This window comes from Periplaneta americana, chromosome 5 (assembly GCF_040183065.1).
Source record: "Periplaneta americana isolate PAMFEO1 chromosome 5, P.americana_PAMFEO1_priV1, whole genome shotgun sequence".
Classification (NCBI taxonomy): Eukaryota; Metazoa; Arthropoda; class Insecta; order Blattodea; family Blattidae; genus Periplaneta; species Periplaneta americana.
This window is the reverse complement of record NC_091121.1, coordinates 78,408,053-78,427,786: the sequence shown is the minus strand read 5'-3', so window position 1 is coordinate 78,427,786 and position 19,734 is coordinate 78,408,053. Positions and strand designations below refer to the sequence as shown.

The 19,734-nt window shown below is 34.3% G+C and overlaps 1 protein-coding gene across 1 annotated transcript in view; it reads right to left on the bottom strand.

Annotated features, from left to right (window-relative positions):
- Positions 1-19,734, bottom strand: part of LOC138699847 (probable G-protein coupled receptor CG31760) — an 856,195-nt gene that overhangs the window by 21,930 nt on the left and 814,531 nt on the right. Inside the window, exon 8 of the mRNA XM_069826037.1 lies at positions 10,905-11,043. Within this exon, the coding sequence (XP_069682138.1) occupies positions 10,905-11,043 (139 nt within the window). The remainder of the gene's footprint in view (positions 1-10,904; positions 11,044-19,734) is intronic.

Here is a 19,734-nt window from a genome sequence, read left to right as displayed (position 1 = left end):
TATCCTTTGAGATGTCTTCAGTTACTCATTCTTTAAGCATGATGTTTCCATTTCATTTGGGAATGCTTAATGTATTGTAGTGATTACTTACTTCCAAGTTTTTGTTAAAAAATTTATTCCTGACTTTACGCCAAATAACGTTTTCAGTAATTGCATTTCTTGAGCCCCCAGTTCTACTATTAAAATGACTATAAAATTGTTGAATGAGTTCAATTACGAAAATAGTTTCCATGAAATAACAAAAAGAACTATTTTCATGAAACAGCTAAAATGTACACATGATCACTGAATTGTTTTTGTATTGTTAATTATCTGAATACTAGACTATAGTACTTCATGCTTATATCACATGAATCAGAATCAAGAGTGCAACAAATATATGGAGTGAAATGTAGGCTGTCCCATTTAAAAACAGCTTTGTGTTATTACTAGACTTCGTTGAATTGCCACACGCAGCATGCAATCAGGTTGCCGATGTACGGTAGTATAGAAGAGGTGAGCGACCGCCCGGTCTCGTAATATAAGCAGTTCATGTTAAGAGTTGTGACCGGTCCAAATAGATAGAGCAGCTACAGCTAATGTATACCTATGTAAGCACTTGTTTTTGCATTACTGTGGTTGGAATAGTCAAAGCTTAACATTTGTTCAGTGCAGACAAGAATTTAATCGAACATACTACAATGAATGTGTTGCTGTTCTAAATAATTGCACCTGGAATACCCTTACCCCCGTAGCCAGTCTTGACCCGTTAGGGAACGTGGTTGGATGCTGTTAATTATTATGCAGAACATTACGGAAAAATAATGGAGGTAATTGATGCATTGGATAGCACAGACATTTCCGCTGTTGCAGCTGTAAAATCATTGCCTTCTGAACAATTGGAAGATATTCTGTTCATTGATTCTAATTTTTAAATCGTGTCCAAAAGCATCACCCTGTTAGAATCGTCTAAACTACAACTCTCAGAAGCCCTTAATATAGTGGATAAAGTATCACAAACCGTTATCCAAAATAACAATTCACTAATTTCAGAAAAAGTGAAATGTAAGTTCAGAAACATTATTGCTAAAAATTCTGTCTATTCACAACTTCGTACTATAAATGATGTACCATCAGGTCACGACAAGACGTCTGAAGTTGGTGTACTAAGAAGTAATGACTTTCCGTTCTTCAAATATGTACGTATTGCATCGTGTGATGTTGAACGTACATTTTCCCAAAATAAAAACTGTTTAAGTGACTATCGGAGGAGATTACTTTGCAGTCGCTCAAAATGTACGTAACTCTTCACTGCAATGTACATATTCAAGGATGATGCATCTTACATTAAATTTTAAGAGTTAATATATCTCACTATAAAATAATTGTGTATTTACATGTTTAGACATTTTCTACTTCAATGATCATTCATTATATTTCTTGAATGCAGGATACAGGTTTTATTGTAACCGCAGTATATTGCTCAGAGTTTACATCAGAGGCATACTGCATCCGTTGCACGCCCCCTCCTCATAGAGTCTATACTGCGTGCGTAGTAAACTTTGCGATTCTCGTGGCAATTCCACGAAGTCTAGTTATTACGAACTCATGTAAGAATCGGTACACATGTCATCCACTACAAACGATACACTTTGATTAACTCCAAAACATAAATAATAATAATAATAATAATAATAATAATAATAATAATAATAATAATAATATTTTCATTGCTAGAATAAAGGTACATATTGTGACAGTCGGGAGTCGATCGCGTCCCACAGAGGTCGGGGGCGCATGAGAAAACGCGGTGAAGAAGATTGCGTCCGCTCGGGTCTGGAGGGGAGAGACGTAAGAGGGGAGGCGCGGACGTGACGAAGGGAAAGGGGGAAGTAAAGGAGCTGATGACTGAGGGGAGTAATCCAGAGAAGTCTGGATAGGCGTCATCCTCTCGGTATCTGAAGATAGTTCGCGAAATCGTACATTCTCGTAGCTATGGTTTGGTTATAAATTACGACACGCGAGTGAAGTTGAGCAGTCGTTGTTGTAATCGTTGGACAGCAAGCCAGCCAGTCTTGTGTAGCAGTAAAGCCAGCTTCGAGACCGGAGTTCGACTTGAGTGTGTCCGCAGCTGTGTGAGCATCCGAAGCCCTGAGTTCAAGTGCAGTGGACCGCAGTTGGGGGATCTGAGTTCGAAGTCCAGTGGACTGTCTCTGAAGGTCTGGGGTTCGAGATACTGTGAACTTGAGTGACCGAGCTAGAAGTACTAGCTAAGGCAAACGAACTGTGAACTGACAGTTCTGTTTTGTAAATAGTGCTTTGCGAACATTAGTTAAGATTAACAGTTCATTGTTGTTCTCAATAATCCAAATAAATTGTCATTGTCGTCTGTGGAGTGCAACGAATACTGTGTCACTGTGTGGAGTGGAAATCCCATTGTTGACGGAAGAGTTTAAATAATTGGAAGTGACTATTGTTGAAACAATAAAATTTCATTATTGTTTTGTAATAAAAGTTACAATATTGTTCTTTTATATGTAAAATTCACTATAGCACTCCCAGAGACTACATACTCGTGCTCAGGGGGCATTCCACAATATTTTAAAACAAATATTTAATTAACTAACAAAACATTGAAGTAAAAAGAAAAAAAAAAAAGAAAAATACAGATATTACAATAACTGAAAATTTATACTACCTCTACAAACAATAATTTTTAATTGATTTTTTTAAAAAATATGGAACATTAGCAAATTGAATGTTTGGTAATTTAACTGTTATCTTGTTATAGAGCCTTGGACCGAAGTTGCTACTGTGATTATAAGCTACAGTTGTGGTACATTTAGGTTCTGTAGCATTTTATGTTGTCTGATCTTTTAGTTTTTATATTTATGTGAATATTAAGTGAGATGGTAAACAATTGACAGTCTGTGCAAACAATTGAAAATCAGTATCAACTCTTTTCGCACTAGTTTTAAAAGTACTTTTCGCACACTACTGTAATAGTCGATTATTAACACGCTTGCCTAGGATTAGAAGATTTTTACTTTTAGAAGTGTAGAAAATATTGTGTATAATGAAGTTTTGTATAATTTATGATTTACACGTTTATTTTGAAGCTAGTTATAATAACTTTTCCTGATGTGAGGTTTTTGGGTACTTACACTATGTCATAGGTGCACTAGACATATCCAACATTTCGAAGCTACATATTATAGGTTCGATTACAAGAAAATGAAGAAAAAAGAAACAAGGGCTTACCTATTGGCTTTGTTACCAAGCACTATTATCTAGGACTGGGCTTTTATCCATCATTAATTGAACAATAATTACATTTTAATATCGGCAGTGTTGGAATAGGCTATGCAATTATGCAAGAAGTCACCAGAGTGACATCATTACTCATCGAATATATGCAGAAACCGGAAATTCAGTTAGAATGAGGGAAAACCCGCTGACAAACAAAGCGCCAATGCAAAGCGAGCCAAATTTAAATAAACCTGGCTTTCCTACAGGACAAACAACTGAGCGTCGACTTGCGAAGATGTTCTATATCAAGGATAAGTCCTGGTGGCTTACAAGAAACGGAGCCAATATGAAGGGAATGGTTGTGAGATAGAAGAAGCGACAATGCAATAAAGAGAATGGAATACAAGGGAGCATCGCGTGTCCAAATGTGTTATCTTCAAACTTCATTCGAAGGAGAAGCTGGCGTACAAAGAAATAAGCTCTTGTGACTCGCTGAGACATGAAAATAATATAAGAAATATATTCCGGGCTTTTGTTAAAAGTTTCAGGAAGTTCTTATGGCGCTCGTGCTCTATCGACTCTTTTTAATTAATTTCACTCTCTTTTGAAGATAGGGTTTTACAGTCTGTTTGAATTTTCCCATTTCCATCCGCAGTTACACTCAGTGCTAATAGATTAAAAGGTATTGAACTGGTTTTGATGAAAATTGACGAATATTGGTATTTAAACAAATATTACCTTATTGGAAGTGTTACAATTAACTTCCTCTATGTTGTCGCGAATGATGATGTTTATAGTTTATCATCTTTAACTAATATTCAGGAAAGTTAAATGAACAAGAAGATGTGTGGACTTCAGTCCTACGTTCATAGACATCTATGACGTAGTGCAGAGGGCGGCCACTAAAGGGAACCCAAGAGTTGGAACTTAAACTGAGACGATCTGTCCGACACCGGGATGGGTATCCGGTGTGGCTTAGTGGATAAAGCATCAGCACGTAGAGCTGAAAACCCGGGTTCAAATCCCTGTGCCGGAGAGAATTTTTCTCCGTTTCATTACTCTTTCATCGCAAATGATGATGTTTATGGTTTATTATCTTTAACTAATTTCAGAAAATTTAAATGACCAAGAAGATGAACTTTCGTTAATTGTACTGTACACAAAAGGCATTATTTATACGCCAACTAGTAAAACATTTTACATCATTTGATAAATGTGCGAACTAATAGGTCTAAAGGTTGTATTTCAGGACTTTGGCTTGTAGTTGCGCAGTAGGGTGGAGTGAAAATATGAAGTTTATGAAATCAAAATGTAATACCAGGGAAAAGTTGTGGTTTGATATCATAAAGAAAAGTGTAAAATATTTTTTCTCTAGCTTAATATTTAGATGTGCCCCAAGAGCACCATATTTTGAAATTTTCACAAAATTTGGAGGTTCAGATTTTTTAGTGAGAGCACATTCTCCAGTGGTTTAATCTGAACAGGATACCAGGAAAATACTTAAAAATACTTGTTAAAAGACGCTGCATATTTTTGGTTCTCTGTTATTTCATCTTGAAATGCCACAGAAACATCAATTTATAATAATATTGAGCATAATCACAAAACTCTTAGGTATGATATAATTAATGAAAATTCATTCTTCTTATGTTGCAGGGTATTTAAATCAGAACAACGGCTCTAATTAGTACAAGAAATTTGACCTTCTGCCCTGTATTCGGAATGCCGGAGGGGCTGAACCCATCACAATTACCTACCTATCATGACGCAATGAAATATTATCTATGGTCAAAAATGAATTAAAACTTGACTTAAAATCAAAAGAATTTACTGTTGGAGAGATTTCAGAAAGAGATGCCATCAAAAGTAAGAAAATCTGAGTAATGGCATAAATTCTGACAGTTAGTCATACGAGAATAGTACAACTGGTTCGTGCTTACCATGATGAATGCAGAAAAATACTGTATACTGCAACCCTAATTTAGAGTCTTCCAAATAAAGCTTAAATATGTGATCTTACAGCAATTATCTAGCTATACAATGAGAAACAAAATAATAGAACAATATAGAAAAAGGCAAAAAAATTATGATTTTAAGAAACTTCAAAGCCCTTGGGGCACCTCAAAAGTTAAATACAGAAACTCCATATTTTTCACATTCGTAAGTTAGGTGAAAAGACAGATTTTTGCAACTATTACATTTAGAAAAAAGATAAAAGACAATTTCATGTACTGTATAAATTCACTCCACCCTATTCCGCAGAGTCACACAGCCTTTAGCAAAGAGAGAGACGGAAGAAATATCTGTCAGTCGTGTCTCAATAAAGAACCACATAAGATAATATTGTACTTGCAATTTAAAAATATTGATCAAATACAATCACAGTTTCAGAATGGCTGAGGAGTGTCCTAGTAATACAAAAACAGTAGAATTTGTTCTCCCAAACCGCTTCATAATCATGAGAGGGAAATAATTTTCAAGGTAAAATAGTTTCAATAGCTTCTCTTATCGCGTAGTATAATAATACAACTCTCCGCCTAAGGCGAGTCAGCTGATTCCAGATCTCCTCTTTCGACCAAGTCATATCTCATGTCTAACCTAACGACTTGTAGATAAATAGGCCTATGTAATTATGCATTAATTTACATAAAATTATTGTATATATAGGGTGATTCACGAAGATATACCGTCACTAACGGAACTATTTCCGAAGACATTCTGAGCAAAAAATGTCATATAAACATTTGTCCTAATAGCAATATTTTCAAAGTTACATTAATTTGAAGGTGTTAGTAAAATACCTTTTTTTCTTTAGTTTTACGGATAAAAAATATTACAAACAGAGAATGAACTATTTCTTGAATTGGCTAGTGTCCTGAAGCTAAACATTTGTTGTTAATTGCTTTTTACACATTATATTTTTCAATTTTTAACTAAAAATGACATCGTTCTTACGCATTTGTCACAAAAATTGTTACAAATCATACGACTTTAGGAAATTGATTCTTTACAGTTTAATTATGCATCCTAATATACAGTTTTAAAGAATTTACAAGAGTGTGTGCCGTGATTTGTAAAAACTGCTGTGATAAATGCATAAGGAAATGAAATTTTGCAATTAAAAATCGAAAAAAAATCTGTACGAAACAAACTGTCACAACAAATTTTTAGCTTCAGAATAGGCCTACTAGCTAATTGAAGAAATGATACTCCTGAATAGTTCATTCTTTTTCTGTAATATTCTTTTATACTTAAAACTCAACAAAAATAGTATTTTACAAACAACTTCAAATTAGTGTAATTCTGAAAATATTGAGATCAGGGCAAATGTTTATATGACATTTTTTCCTCAGAATGTCTTCGGATATAATCTCCGTAAGGGACGGTAAACTCTTGTGAATCACTCTGTGTATTGTAATCATTTCCAATTTTTATATTTACGAAAATTAGAATTTACAAGGAATATAAACGATTGTTGTGCCCTGCCCTGTAATATTGCTTTGTTATGAAAGCGACTAGATCGCAGAGTATTATGCGTGCTTATCTCCATCGAAAAAGACAAGATAAGAAAGTAAAAGTGGTGAAAAGGTGAAACCAAACCGCGCCAATAGAGTGGAAGAGAACGTGTGAGGGAGTGTAAACAACACAAAAAAGGAACTACGAACAATTTTACAAGATGTAGGAGATATAAAAATAATATATACTCTTACAGTACATCAACCGTAAATGTGCCAGATATTAATATGATCAAAGTTAAAGAAAGACATTGTGATAAAGAAAGATATTTCATCGATATTCGCCTCCTATAATTAATCACCAAGCTTACATATATTATCACTCATCTTCTTCGATGGACCAGCCATCTGTCCGGAAAATATCGCACTAAAATGATAAGGACACTGTCCTGTGAGGAGACAAGGTTGGCATGTGAGGGCTCACAGCGTGGAATACTCAGAAAATGTATTATTATTATTATTATTATTATTATTATTATTATTATTATTATTATTATTATTATTATTTCATTAGGAAGGAAATTCGTACCATAAAGTAGATTTCAGTTGAGTACAGCTAGGAGTATAGATGTCACCCACGCCTCGCTCTGCTCCCGCTCGCTACAGACGATACGCAGTTCACAAACCACACATACTATCATTCTGTGGAGCTGTGCACATTCGTGAATAATTTGAAGAACATTGTTAATTTATACTAATAGTTTAGGTTTTGAACAAACTGAGCTGTTCCATTATTATTGTATTATTTACGTAATATTAATATTATGCATGGTTCCAAAAGAGTAAATTCATCTGTTATTAAATAATTAGACAGACAGTGTGTAACACACTCATATTTTCCCGGATTATTCTTCGTTAAATGTTGACGTCTCGTGCTGCTATGCATTCGGTTGCGTTCCAAGTTCAACATCGGAATTACGATAGGCTACGAACTTCCTGGCTATCATTATAATAAAAATAAAAAAAAATTCTTGAAAACATTTATGGGCTTAATATTATGTGCCACATACGAGATACACTATTATATTCACAAAGTAGTTGTTCACCTGATGATAGTAAGAAATATTGCATCATATTTCAGATTTGCTCCAGTAACTTCTTGTCACGTAGAATGAATATTTTCAGAGTACGAATATTGTTTTTATTTTTTTTTCTGAACATAAAAGGAATATTTATTTTGATAAAATGAAAATGTTCATTGTTATTTATTATAATGAGGCTAGAATCATAATTGTATACTTTGTATGTTATTTTTATATGTAAGGGTAAATTATTTTAGATTGGGAGTTACGAAGTTTATAATTACAAATTATTATTTTTTTATATTATTTGTTTATTATTTTCTTGTTCTAAGTTCGTGGAAGATTGAAGCACATGTTTGGTTACCATCCGGCTGTACTACATATTTGTCGTTCTAGTTCACTGACATTGAGAGCTGCGCTACTAGACTTTTCATTCGGTGGAGATATGTCCAAGCTCACATAACTTAATAGTTTTGGTACCAACTTCCTAGCTCTGATTATTATTATTATTATTATTATTATTATTATTATTATTATTATTATTATTATATTTTTGTTTTCACATACACTTTCATATGGATTGAGTGTGTGTCTTTGTCTTGCGTTATTTTAAGCGATTTTGGGCTATACGGAGTTTAGTTGAGAAAACCTAATGACAGTTCAAATATTACATGGGTGAAGATGGAAAAGAGCCAAAGACTGCACTATTATAAAGATATCACCACCGCCTCGAACAATGATGACATTTTATTCTCAGGATACATCTGAAAATTATACACAGAGATTTTTCAAGTGCATATAAATTCTGTAAGGCCACAGAGAGACTTTACTTGAAGGCGTGGCAAGGAATGTTATTTGAAAAAAAAAATAAACGTTACTATATCTGCATCTTCATATTTAAATTCAGGGAATAAAAGATTAAAGTTTCCACATTTTTTACCTATTTCAAAATGGTCGTACGAAATGTTAAAAATAAATCTGTCACTATTTAAGCAGTAGCATGGAATTTATTAGACCACTAGGATTGCAGAGAATCTAATCAGGTAATTCGTTTAGCGGAAGCTCCATTACAGAAATTACGATAAGCATTCTTCGAATTAACGGGCACTGATCAAATAAGGATTGATTGAAATCACCTGACCGTTAAGGCATTTGTCACTAGGACCTACTTTCCAGGAGGTGTGGTTGAATTTGACTTATGACAGCAGATGGGAGAGACAGACAGAAAAAGAGAGAGGGGGAAGGAGGAGGGGGAAGAATGAAAGAGGGAAAGTGAGACAGAGAGAGAGAGAGAGAGGGAGGGAGAATTACTTTAATTAAATTGTACAAGTATACTACCTGAAATGAAAATATAGGTATTTAAGAAACTTAAACTTTTTGAGAAAAAAAATAAAAAGAAGGATAAGTGAAATATATATATATATATGTATATATATATATATATATATATATATACACATTTAATTGAGATTATTTGGATTTTAAATAAATGAACACACAGGAATACAACAGTCAAATTAAACTAAACCTCTGCAAAAAATGAAATTAATAACTATGAAGGAAAGTGTGTAAATAAAAATAAATATGATACAAATATAAATTAATATATAAACAAACTTAGAGAAAATTAATTACGTTTAAACACTCACAGAAATAAAATAGTAATAAAATTGCTTGCGTATTGGATAAAAATAAAGTATTAAACGTATGATTCAAGTAAGGAGAGTTTTACTGACTAATTAATCAAGGATATCGAATAATTATTAATAGCTCAAAGAAATTAAATATTAAGAAAATTAATAAAGACACGAGTACGCAAATGAGTCTAATATGTTAGCAAATAAGTGAATACGCAAGTGAAGTAATTAGCGTAGAGATATGAACATAACAGCTACTGTGAAAGAAAGGGACAATCGAAGTAAATAGATTGTTAAAAATGAGATGGAGTTTGGATAATCATTACATTTAATAATAATAATAATAATAATAATATCTAATCTTTTACAGGAATGGCTCAATTCTCTGCGGATTATAAAGCAATATTAAAATATTCCAAAGTAATGGTATTTTCCGCCATGGTCAGTAGAATCATTGCTTAAGGCAATATACCAAACACAGGACAAATAACCAGTCCTTACGCAACAGAAATAAATTACCGGTACAATTTACCTGCCGGAAATCGAAACTAGGTCTACTAATTTTGTGACAGAAAATGCAACCACTCCATTTACAGCAGTCTACGTTTTTCGTAAATAAATTAAATTATGCAGTATTCATAAGCGTACGAGCTTAGTAATGAACAGAGACCGGAAGTTTAGGCATTATGAATCATTAAAATAGGCAGGCAAAAAGGCATCAAATAGCTAAAATAGGTAGGCAAAAAGGCATTATAAATAGCTAAAATACGCAATAAAAGGCAATTACAAAAACCTTGCACTTTCCACAAAGTGATTTCGGCAGCAAGAAAAGCTTTACATAAGTCGAATGCAAATTGAGATTTTCGACTCGAAATTGCAATTTCTGTTGGAAGCAAAGAAATCTTCTTCCCAGTAGCCTTGGAAAGTGCATTTTCGTGTTTGATTGTACTGATATGTTGCAATATGAAATATTTAGTTAGCTACAACAACGTCGCAATGAAAACTGAAAGAAAAATAACCGTTAAAATAACGTTAGACCCGCACTCATTGTTGCCTTGTCAAATAAACACAAGCGATAATTAAAACGCTTACTGTTGTACATTTTTGCACGGCAGCACTCAATGTTACAAAGAGAATATGAACTGACTGAAAGACAATAATATACATTCGGTGAATGTCACTTTCATTGTAGCGGTTATAGAAATAAATTAAAATATATCTGTAGGCAATTTTTAATAGTAAATTAATAAATAATAGAATATAATCGAATAAAGGGGAAAAAAAGAATTTATTTTGTAAATTAGGCAATTATATTAAAAAAGGTAGAAAAGGGCAACATAAAACTGTGACGTTTCAATAACAAAGGTACAATTCGTACAGATTTACTTTCAAAACGAAGATAGATTTAACACATTTAAAAAGACATTCTGCCAAAGTTCCGGTCTCTGGTTATGAACAATTAATGATGTCTAAGTTAAGCCACTCGACTTTTGAATACTCACATGGAGACATTGAGGAACACGGAGAGGAGGAATTCGTTGTAGATGGCCATGGATATGAAGCGACTCTCGTTGAACTCGGAGGGGGCTTTCCGCACCACGATGCACAGCCTGATACCCCAAACCAAGAACATCACCTCCACTGGAAGCAGACAACAATTCTAATCATTCATCTACTACGGTTGATTACAACGCCGTTTTATACGTTTAATTTTGTCAGGACATGGGGCCACAGTAATTTCATACTTAGACCCTATATTTCAATTAAAATATTACATTTCATATGCTTAGGCCTATTTCCCCCATGAATTAGCTTCTAGATATTAAGTATGATAATTAAATTTGCTTTCTTTTTAAAATTAACCAATTGGGGGCTGTTTCAGAATGTTTAGAAGTGTTACAGATTGTAAGCTTCTGTTTCATAATGTTTTTGTAAAGCTGAACTTTACAAAGTCGTCCACACCTGTGGAGTAACGGTCAGCACGTCTGGCCGCGAAACCAGGTGGCCCGGGTTCGAATCCCGGTCGGGGCAAGTTACCTGGTTGAGGTTTTTCCCGGGGTTTTCCCTCAACCCAATACGAGCAAATGCTGGGTAACTTTCGGTGCTGGATCCCGGACTCATTTCACCGGCATTATCACCTTCATTTCATTCAGACGCTAAATAACCTAGATGTTGATACAGCGTCGTAAAATAACCCAATAAAAAAATTACAAAGTCAGTCAAAATTCTGCAAATTAAATTTACAGATTTTGTTTCAAAATGAAGAGTTAATTTTAAAAATATGTAAATTTTACTTGTAAAACGAGCACATACAAGAGGTAATCTGTAAGTTTCCGGATTTCCCTAAATGCAGGCAACACACAGGATATAGGAAACGGAGAAGTTATCTAGAACCAGGGAAACGTCTGGAATCTGTATTAAATACATCACTTGAAAGACAGAAGAAGACTAGCCATAAGGTGCATGTGGAGGAATTACAGGAAAAATCGCAATAGGTCCTTGACATTATTGCACAAAATCACGTGTAGAAACTCAATTCTTTAATACAAACTGACGCTGTTTGATAGACTGACTCAACAGGCATGGAAGCAATGACCTTCTGTGACACGCGCATGTATGTTTAACGGTGCAATAAATAGGCCTACAAGTGCAATACGGAAATATATTGATTGCACTACCTCAGCGCTAGTTATTCAGAATAACGTGTTTTTCACTCAATTATAGCTATTCTATGACTTAGTATATTAGAAAATTATTATGTTTCTATTACGGAACACATTTCGATACCAATATTTTGTCACAGACAGTTCGCCTCATCAGTCACAGGTTTATAAATGACAATCACGTATCTGTGACAAAATATCGGTTTGTGAAGTATCGGCCATCTCTACCGTCCACTCACCCGCCCTTCAACTGACTGACTGACTGCCAAAGGGGTGAGGAACAGTGTTGCCAACAGTTGTTCGTATAATCCCGCTAGACAGCTTTCGAAAACCCGCGATTTTCTAACAAATATCTCTTAGATTTTAATGTATACTTATTATTCAATAATAATAATAATAATAATAATAATAATAATAATAATAATAATAATAATAATAATAATAATAATGGTCAAGATAGAGCATCCATCCGCCAATGTAACGAAATCCGCCCTCCAATGTAACGAATATTGCACACTATTATCATTCCCAACGTGGCGCTATAAAGCAATTTTGAACACTTTTATCACAGGCACAACATATTTAAATTCTTATTGCATTATATATGAACCGTTCAGAGCAGAAGTGGTGTAAGTAAAAAATGGGTAATGAGCGTTAAAGTAAACATTCTGTAAAATACAGCGCAAAGTAGCAATTAATATTCATTTTATTTAAACTATTAGTAGTCAGTGCATAGCAAGAAGGACATATTAATTGCTACTTTACGCTGTATTTTACAGAATTTTTACTTTAAACCTCAATACCCAATTTTGACTTACACCACTTTTGCTCTGGACGGCTCATGTTACCGTTAAAACCCTAAATCCAACAAAATCAGTTTATCAAACAAAAACCTAAACAAACCAAACCTAACCTGAAATTGACTCTAGGTCATACGAAAACTCACTTTCTATCTATCTTTACTTGCTTAAACTAGTTTTTACTAGTTGAAACTGGTTTTGACGGATTTCGGGTTTTAACGGTAACATATATAATATGGAATTATCCGTAGTAATGTCACGAGAGGTCTGAGATCTGCCGATAAATCCACGAGCGAAGCGAGTGGATTTATCTGGCAAATCTCAGACCTTGAGTGACATTTATTAGGACTATTTCGTGAATAAAATAAAAATTTAAATAATATATCCCTAAAATTCGATCACAAAATGTTAATAATTGTATGTTAACGAATACTTAACCTATTCAGACATTGTGAAGTTGAAATACTCGTAGATGAATATCGATTACTGCAATAAAGAAATTCGATGTTATTATTCAGTAATGCCAATTGCGAAAAGCGAAATACAGGTTTAACAATGTTAATTACATGTACTGCACTTTTCTCTTATTATTATAACAAATACATTTTCATTATCTGCTGAAATCATAATTTAATTTAACAGTAACAGTGGGGACAGCTATATACCAATGCTTATGTATTCACAGGGAGACATGTTGCTACACAATGAAGCCATCTCTGTATAGATAGGCCTAATTAAAACACGAATTTTATTACGCCATACGAAAGGCAGTTTGATCAAAGACATTATTACTATGCAAGGTCTATGAGTTTGATATGCGATTATGTTACATAAATTTGAACGTCTATTAATTGTTTAATTTCAATACAAATGTTATAGGCTACAATTTTATATGTTATGTTACCTGTGGAAGCAGGACCAATGTCAGCTGTGCCTTGTTTCGACCGTTACTTACAATGAGTGCTACACGAAAGCATTTTTTATAGCTCGACAAACGCATTCTCGCTGTAGTGTGTAACGGAACTAAAGCTGCATCTACACCGTTCAATATTCAATCGCGTATGCGTGCAATCTGGGAAAAATATTGAAAGAATCAAGTTTAAAAGGTACGTTCAATTAAGATGCATAAAGATTTTGTGTCTACATGGGGCGCAGTTTTGAACGTGGTCTTCATTTCGTAAATATATTAATTAATATTAAATATCAATCTTGCATTCATTACTCTAAAGTTGAAAGAAAATTTTAACCGTGTAGTTGCATCTTAATGTATTCATGATCATCAATTTACGGGGAAACAGTTGGCGACAACGACTAAACAAAAGAACGACCATGCGATAAATTGATAGCGATAAATCTAGCTGCAGAAATTATCGCAAAGTCTGACTGTGATTGGTTGGAATCAAAATTTCATTACACTTCATTGGTCGAAAATGGAATGACGTCATATAAACGAAATAGTCACTACATTTACACATCCATTATTTCACAAAACACACACTGAACGAATTAAATGTAATTATGAAGACCGCTTTTAATGCTAATATGAATTTCACTTCAGAAACTTTAAAGATTAAGAACCGGTAGTCTTCCCGCTAAGCGGGATAATATAATTTTATCCGCGAGACGGTTATCCAAAAAAGCTAGATTCAGCGGGAAAACCGCTGAATTGGCAACACTGGTGAGGAAAGAGAGAATGCTGTTATTCCACATGCTTAGTACAGATTTCAGAATTTGATCCTTTCTCTACGACTATAATAATCACATTTTGTTTATATTATAGATTTCTTAACCTATGTTTTTAAGCTTGTCAGACTTTCCAAGTTAATAAAATTTTATTCTGTAACAAGAGTTTACAAACATTTGTAATCTATTACTTATGATTAGAGCCCGGATATTTAGGCATTTGTAATAATTAAAATAGGCAAGCAAAAAAGGCAATAAAAACGTAAAAATACGCACGATAACCTTTGAAAAAGGCATAATATATTTTAGCAATAAATTTAAATTATATCAACATAACTCGCATATTTACTTCGTAGGTGACACATGTTGACTTATAAAATACTTTTCCTCGTGATTAACTGTCTTTTCACAAATCTTATTTAACAAAACTGTTCCATCGGTTGAAAACACATAGGCACCAAATTCACTAACGTAAGCATGAAGTTTACTTTTCAAAGGTTTACTGAATTTAGGCATTCTAGCTAACCGATATTATACCTTCTGTTATCCGACAATAACTGACTGTTCCTCACTCAAATTTCTTTCTCCTGTGTAGCACAAAACTGTAACAGTAAGATATGAAAATACGAAAGCAAACAATTGAAAATGCTACGTGACGACTTCTATGAAAACGGACTTAAAATTATAAAGCTGATTGTTGGTACCGTGAAGATATGACAATATTATATTCAACTGTGGATTGTCGATCGTTATTCATAAGTATTACATCAATATCATTCATTCATTTATTGTTCTGCCCAAGGGGACGTCTTTCACTGCGAACCTAGCTTTCTCCAATCTTTCCCATTTTCCGCCTTCCTCTTCGTTTTCTCATATAATTCATATATATTATCTTAATGTCGTCTATGGCCTGATATCTTCTTATACCCCGAACTCTTCTCCCGTTCACCATTCCTTCCAGTGCATCCTCCAGTAGGCAGTTTATTCTTAGTCACTGACCCAACCAATACATTTTCCTCTTCCTGATCAGTTTCAGCATCATTCTTTCTTCAGCCATTTTTTCCAACACAGTTTCATTAGCAGATTAAGAACCTAGATAAATTACTTTTATTTACTATTGTTAGTAAAGTTAGTCTTGTTTCAAATATTTAAATTTCATACACATTACATTACAATTAGAAAATTGCAAATAAACGCGAAATATTGCATTAAAATGACAAAAAGGCATTTATTAGGAAGAAACACCTTAAAAAGGCAAAATAGGAAAAATAAGAATTGACCCTATCACTTTGATTTACTCCAAATCACATTCATATCTATGCAAATAATAATTTACTTCCACCAAGTAAAAAAGGCATTTTGCCAAACATCCGGGCTCTATATGATGTATAAGTTGTTAATTTGTAATTTGTTAAAACAGTGACAGAAGCCTCTTCTGACCTAATGTTCATATGGAACGACTACACGCTGGTAAAATCGTATCCGTCAAGTAATTTAAGAAAACGATCTACCTATACCTATACGAATGAGCAAACACTACTTTTTGAGTCTGAAGGCCCAGAGAACCGGTATATAACTCTCTTAATATTACTCCATCACGGTCGCCTACTTTCTTTCATCCTCGTACTTGGTATTATGATGAAGTCGAAAAGAATAGAAAATAAAAGCAAAATATATCGACATATAGGTTTTATCCGGGAAATAACCATTCCGACACTGGTCTCTCGAGATGCTAAACCCATGATCCTGGGATGAGAGGTTGAGTCCCATCTCAATTCCCTGAGGGGGGCTGTAATCATGTGGTAAACCGCTTTCCCCACCCCTATTCCATTCCAATACTTGCAGATGTCTCGCAGCCATTGAAATATATACAAATGGCAGTTGTGTAAAAATAAACAACATTTACTCTCTTCTGCCACTCTAATGTTCGCGAAGCCACAGAGCACTTCATGTGAAGAGTCTGTCGATGTACAGCTATACTTAAGAGATTACTGCGTAGTATAGGGTGTTCCTTAACAGAAGTCCATCTGACAAGCAAGTTATTTCTATTTAACGTTCCTTAAAATTACTAGTTGCATACAGTGTCATTAGCCACGCAATTTCAACCTTCCTTACAGCCTTTGAATTAAGTCCATTTATCTCAAGAGAAGTCTACTTAAATTTTCTCTGAAAAAGTTCCGTTTTCATGTGCACTATTGCTCCGATATGCAACGACTATCATAATATATTATTGTAATTTGATGCGGGAGGTACACCTTCCCTTTTGTATAAATCAATTGTCCTCAAAACATTAATATCTCTGTATCTTTCAACTCTGGTGAAATGAAATTCGGCAAACTTGCAATACATTCCTTCGAATTTTTATTATTTTCTAAGAGCTGCTTTTAATTAACAATAGTTCACTTCCAATTTTTTATTAAATTGTGCAATCATTATGCATTTTTTCTTGATATCTTCCATTAATCTATGAATTTTTTAGTTATTATTGCAATAAAAATCTGTAATAACTGTAGATGACTGCATGCATTGTATTCTTCACCTGACATAATTAGGAACATTAAATCCAGACGTTTGAGATGGGCAGGACACGTATCACGTATGGGCGAATCCAGAAATGCATATAGAGTGCTAGTTGGGATGTCGGAGGGAAAAAGACCTTTGGGGAGGCCGAGACGTAGATGGGAGGATAATATTAAAATAAATTTGAGGGGGGTTGGATATCATGATAGAGACTGGATTAATCTTGCTCAGGATAGGGATCAATGGCGGGCTTATGTGAGGGCGGCAATGAACCTCCGGGTTCCTTAAAAGTTAGTAAGTAAGTAAGTAAGTAAGTAAGTAAGTAAGTAAGTAAGTAAGTAAGTAAGTAAATAACTGTAGATGATCGGTAGTGGACGTAGTATGGCAAATTCACTTTCATCTCTTGAGCTGTTCTATGGTCTGTAATCTTTCACAATTCTTCACTTGAGATCATATTTAGTCACCACAGTCCAGGAATGCAAAACTGTACTACAACTGTGGCACAAGTCACAAGCAGGAACACGTAACTCATCCCTTCCTTTCAACCCTCGCATCATTGGACATGGTCGGGGAGAAGAGACATATATTCAGTGTGCTTACGAAACGTCACAGATACGTCACTGAAGGCCGAGAATTGTGGACGGGAGAACAAACTTTCACCTAAATTGCAATGTTAATTATTGTTTTTAAATATTTGCAAAAATTAAGTAAAGTCACTACTCCACGAAACTTATTGCATTCCTGATACAAGTAACATTAAGGAAGCCGTGAAAAAATCAACAAGATTCCAGATGCCGATGTTATTACTGCAATATGTTATATAAATAATATTGTTAAAATATTAAAAATAAAAATAAATCATTATATAACCTTACCGTTTGTTTTAAGTTCGCATTTATAGACTGGGGAAAAAAAAGACAGACTTATATCACGGCCTGCTGGAGTATAGTAAACACAGAAAACATTTTATAGCAACAATGTTGAAGAAAGATATTTTGGCTTTCCGAAGTTGCCGTCATTAAACAGAAACCAAGATGGAGATTTCATTGCAACTAATTAGAAATTCGTCTTTCAGGTATGTAATAAACGATCTTCGCACAAAATAATGTACGATACACGAGTGGTATGTTTGTTTTCATGTTCTCGGAAATTAAAAAAGCTCAACTACGTTTCGCTTTTTCAATCTTTTCCTCGAACATGAAAACGCAACATACCGCTCTTGTAACGTATAGTACTATTACATTCGTCCATAATAATAATATTAATAATAATAGACTAATAATAATCATCATAGGCATGACAGCCCATGAAGGAACATGATCGACCAGCTGGGTGCTGGCCTCACGTCCACATGCCGAAGCAGAGGTGGACGATCATCCAACCAGAATAGATGTATCGTGTGGTTAACACGATGATCCCCCAGGCGTTATAGCTGGCTTTCGTAATCGGATTTCGCTACCAATCATACCTCCCTAAGTTCATCACGATGCTGGGTAGGCACCGGTCCCATACATTGGCCGAAATTCTATGAGAAAATTTCTTCTCCCATGAGGAACCAGCGCGCATTCTGTAACGGGAGTCCTAGGCAGAATGCCTTAGACCACAACGTCACTGCGCGGGACCATCCATATGAAAGCTTTCACGTAATTTTAAGTGTTCAAATATACTTTACTAAGCCCGAAATACCACTGATATTTGTACAGCAGACAAGAATAAAATATTCCTTGATTGACGACATGGAATCTGAAGTTGACAAGGGAAATTAAGCTTGAGATATTCGAAATTGTCTTTACAAACACGTATTATTATCCTAATATGTCATAGAAAGTAGAACATTTACCGTAAGTTATGTAAATAAAACGCCAATTTTTTTTTTAAATACCAATAATTTAGTAAATTAATTTATTGTTGTTTTTATTATTATTATTATTATTATTATTATTATTATTATTATTATTATTTAATATCAGTTATTTTAGTTTAAAAAACAGTAATGCAGTAGCACTGCATGTCGGTATTTATTTGAATCAGTACTAACAGCTAGGTAACTACAGGCCGAGCCACAGTTACTAGTTGAAGCACAGATATCTATAAAGATGACGATAACTGTTGTTTCGGAAACTCATTTTAAAAATATCAGCACGTAAACTGTAGGTAACTCTGTATGTACAGGAAACTGTCTTTCCAGAAATCGGGCTTTAGTGAGTGTTAGTTTATACTCTTTATGGGAATGAAGACTGAACGGATCGAGACACATTCCTGGAATTTATTTTTGTAATCATCATCATAATCATCATCATCGTCATCATCTTCCCTACCTTCGAATATCACAGAGTATTTCTGAGCTCAGAATTTCTCAGCGCATGATAATGAGTAGACTAACCGTCGCTCGATGAGTGAATTCGGGAGACAGTAGAAAAAGTATTGGCAGCTATCTGGAAGACGTTTCTTGCGGGCAGGTTGTAATTAAAGTTTCCAAGTGGACTACCTGTTCTACAGAATCCCTGCTTGTTCTTATTAGAGAAACTTTCAGGAGAGTAAATTTGCAACAAAGAGTCTCTTTGGTTACAGAGAAATTTCGTTTAATTGTGTGGAGAAGAAGCCTAAAATTAATTAAGGCACTGATAACGGAATACGTGCGACAAAATGTTTTCATTTTAGGTTTC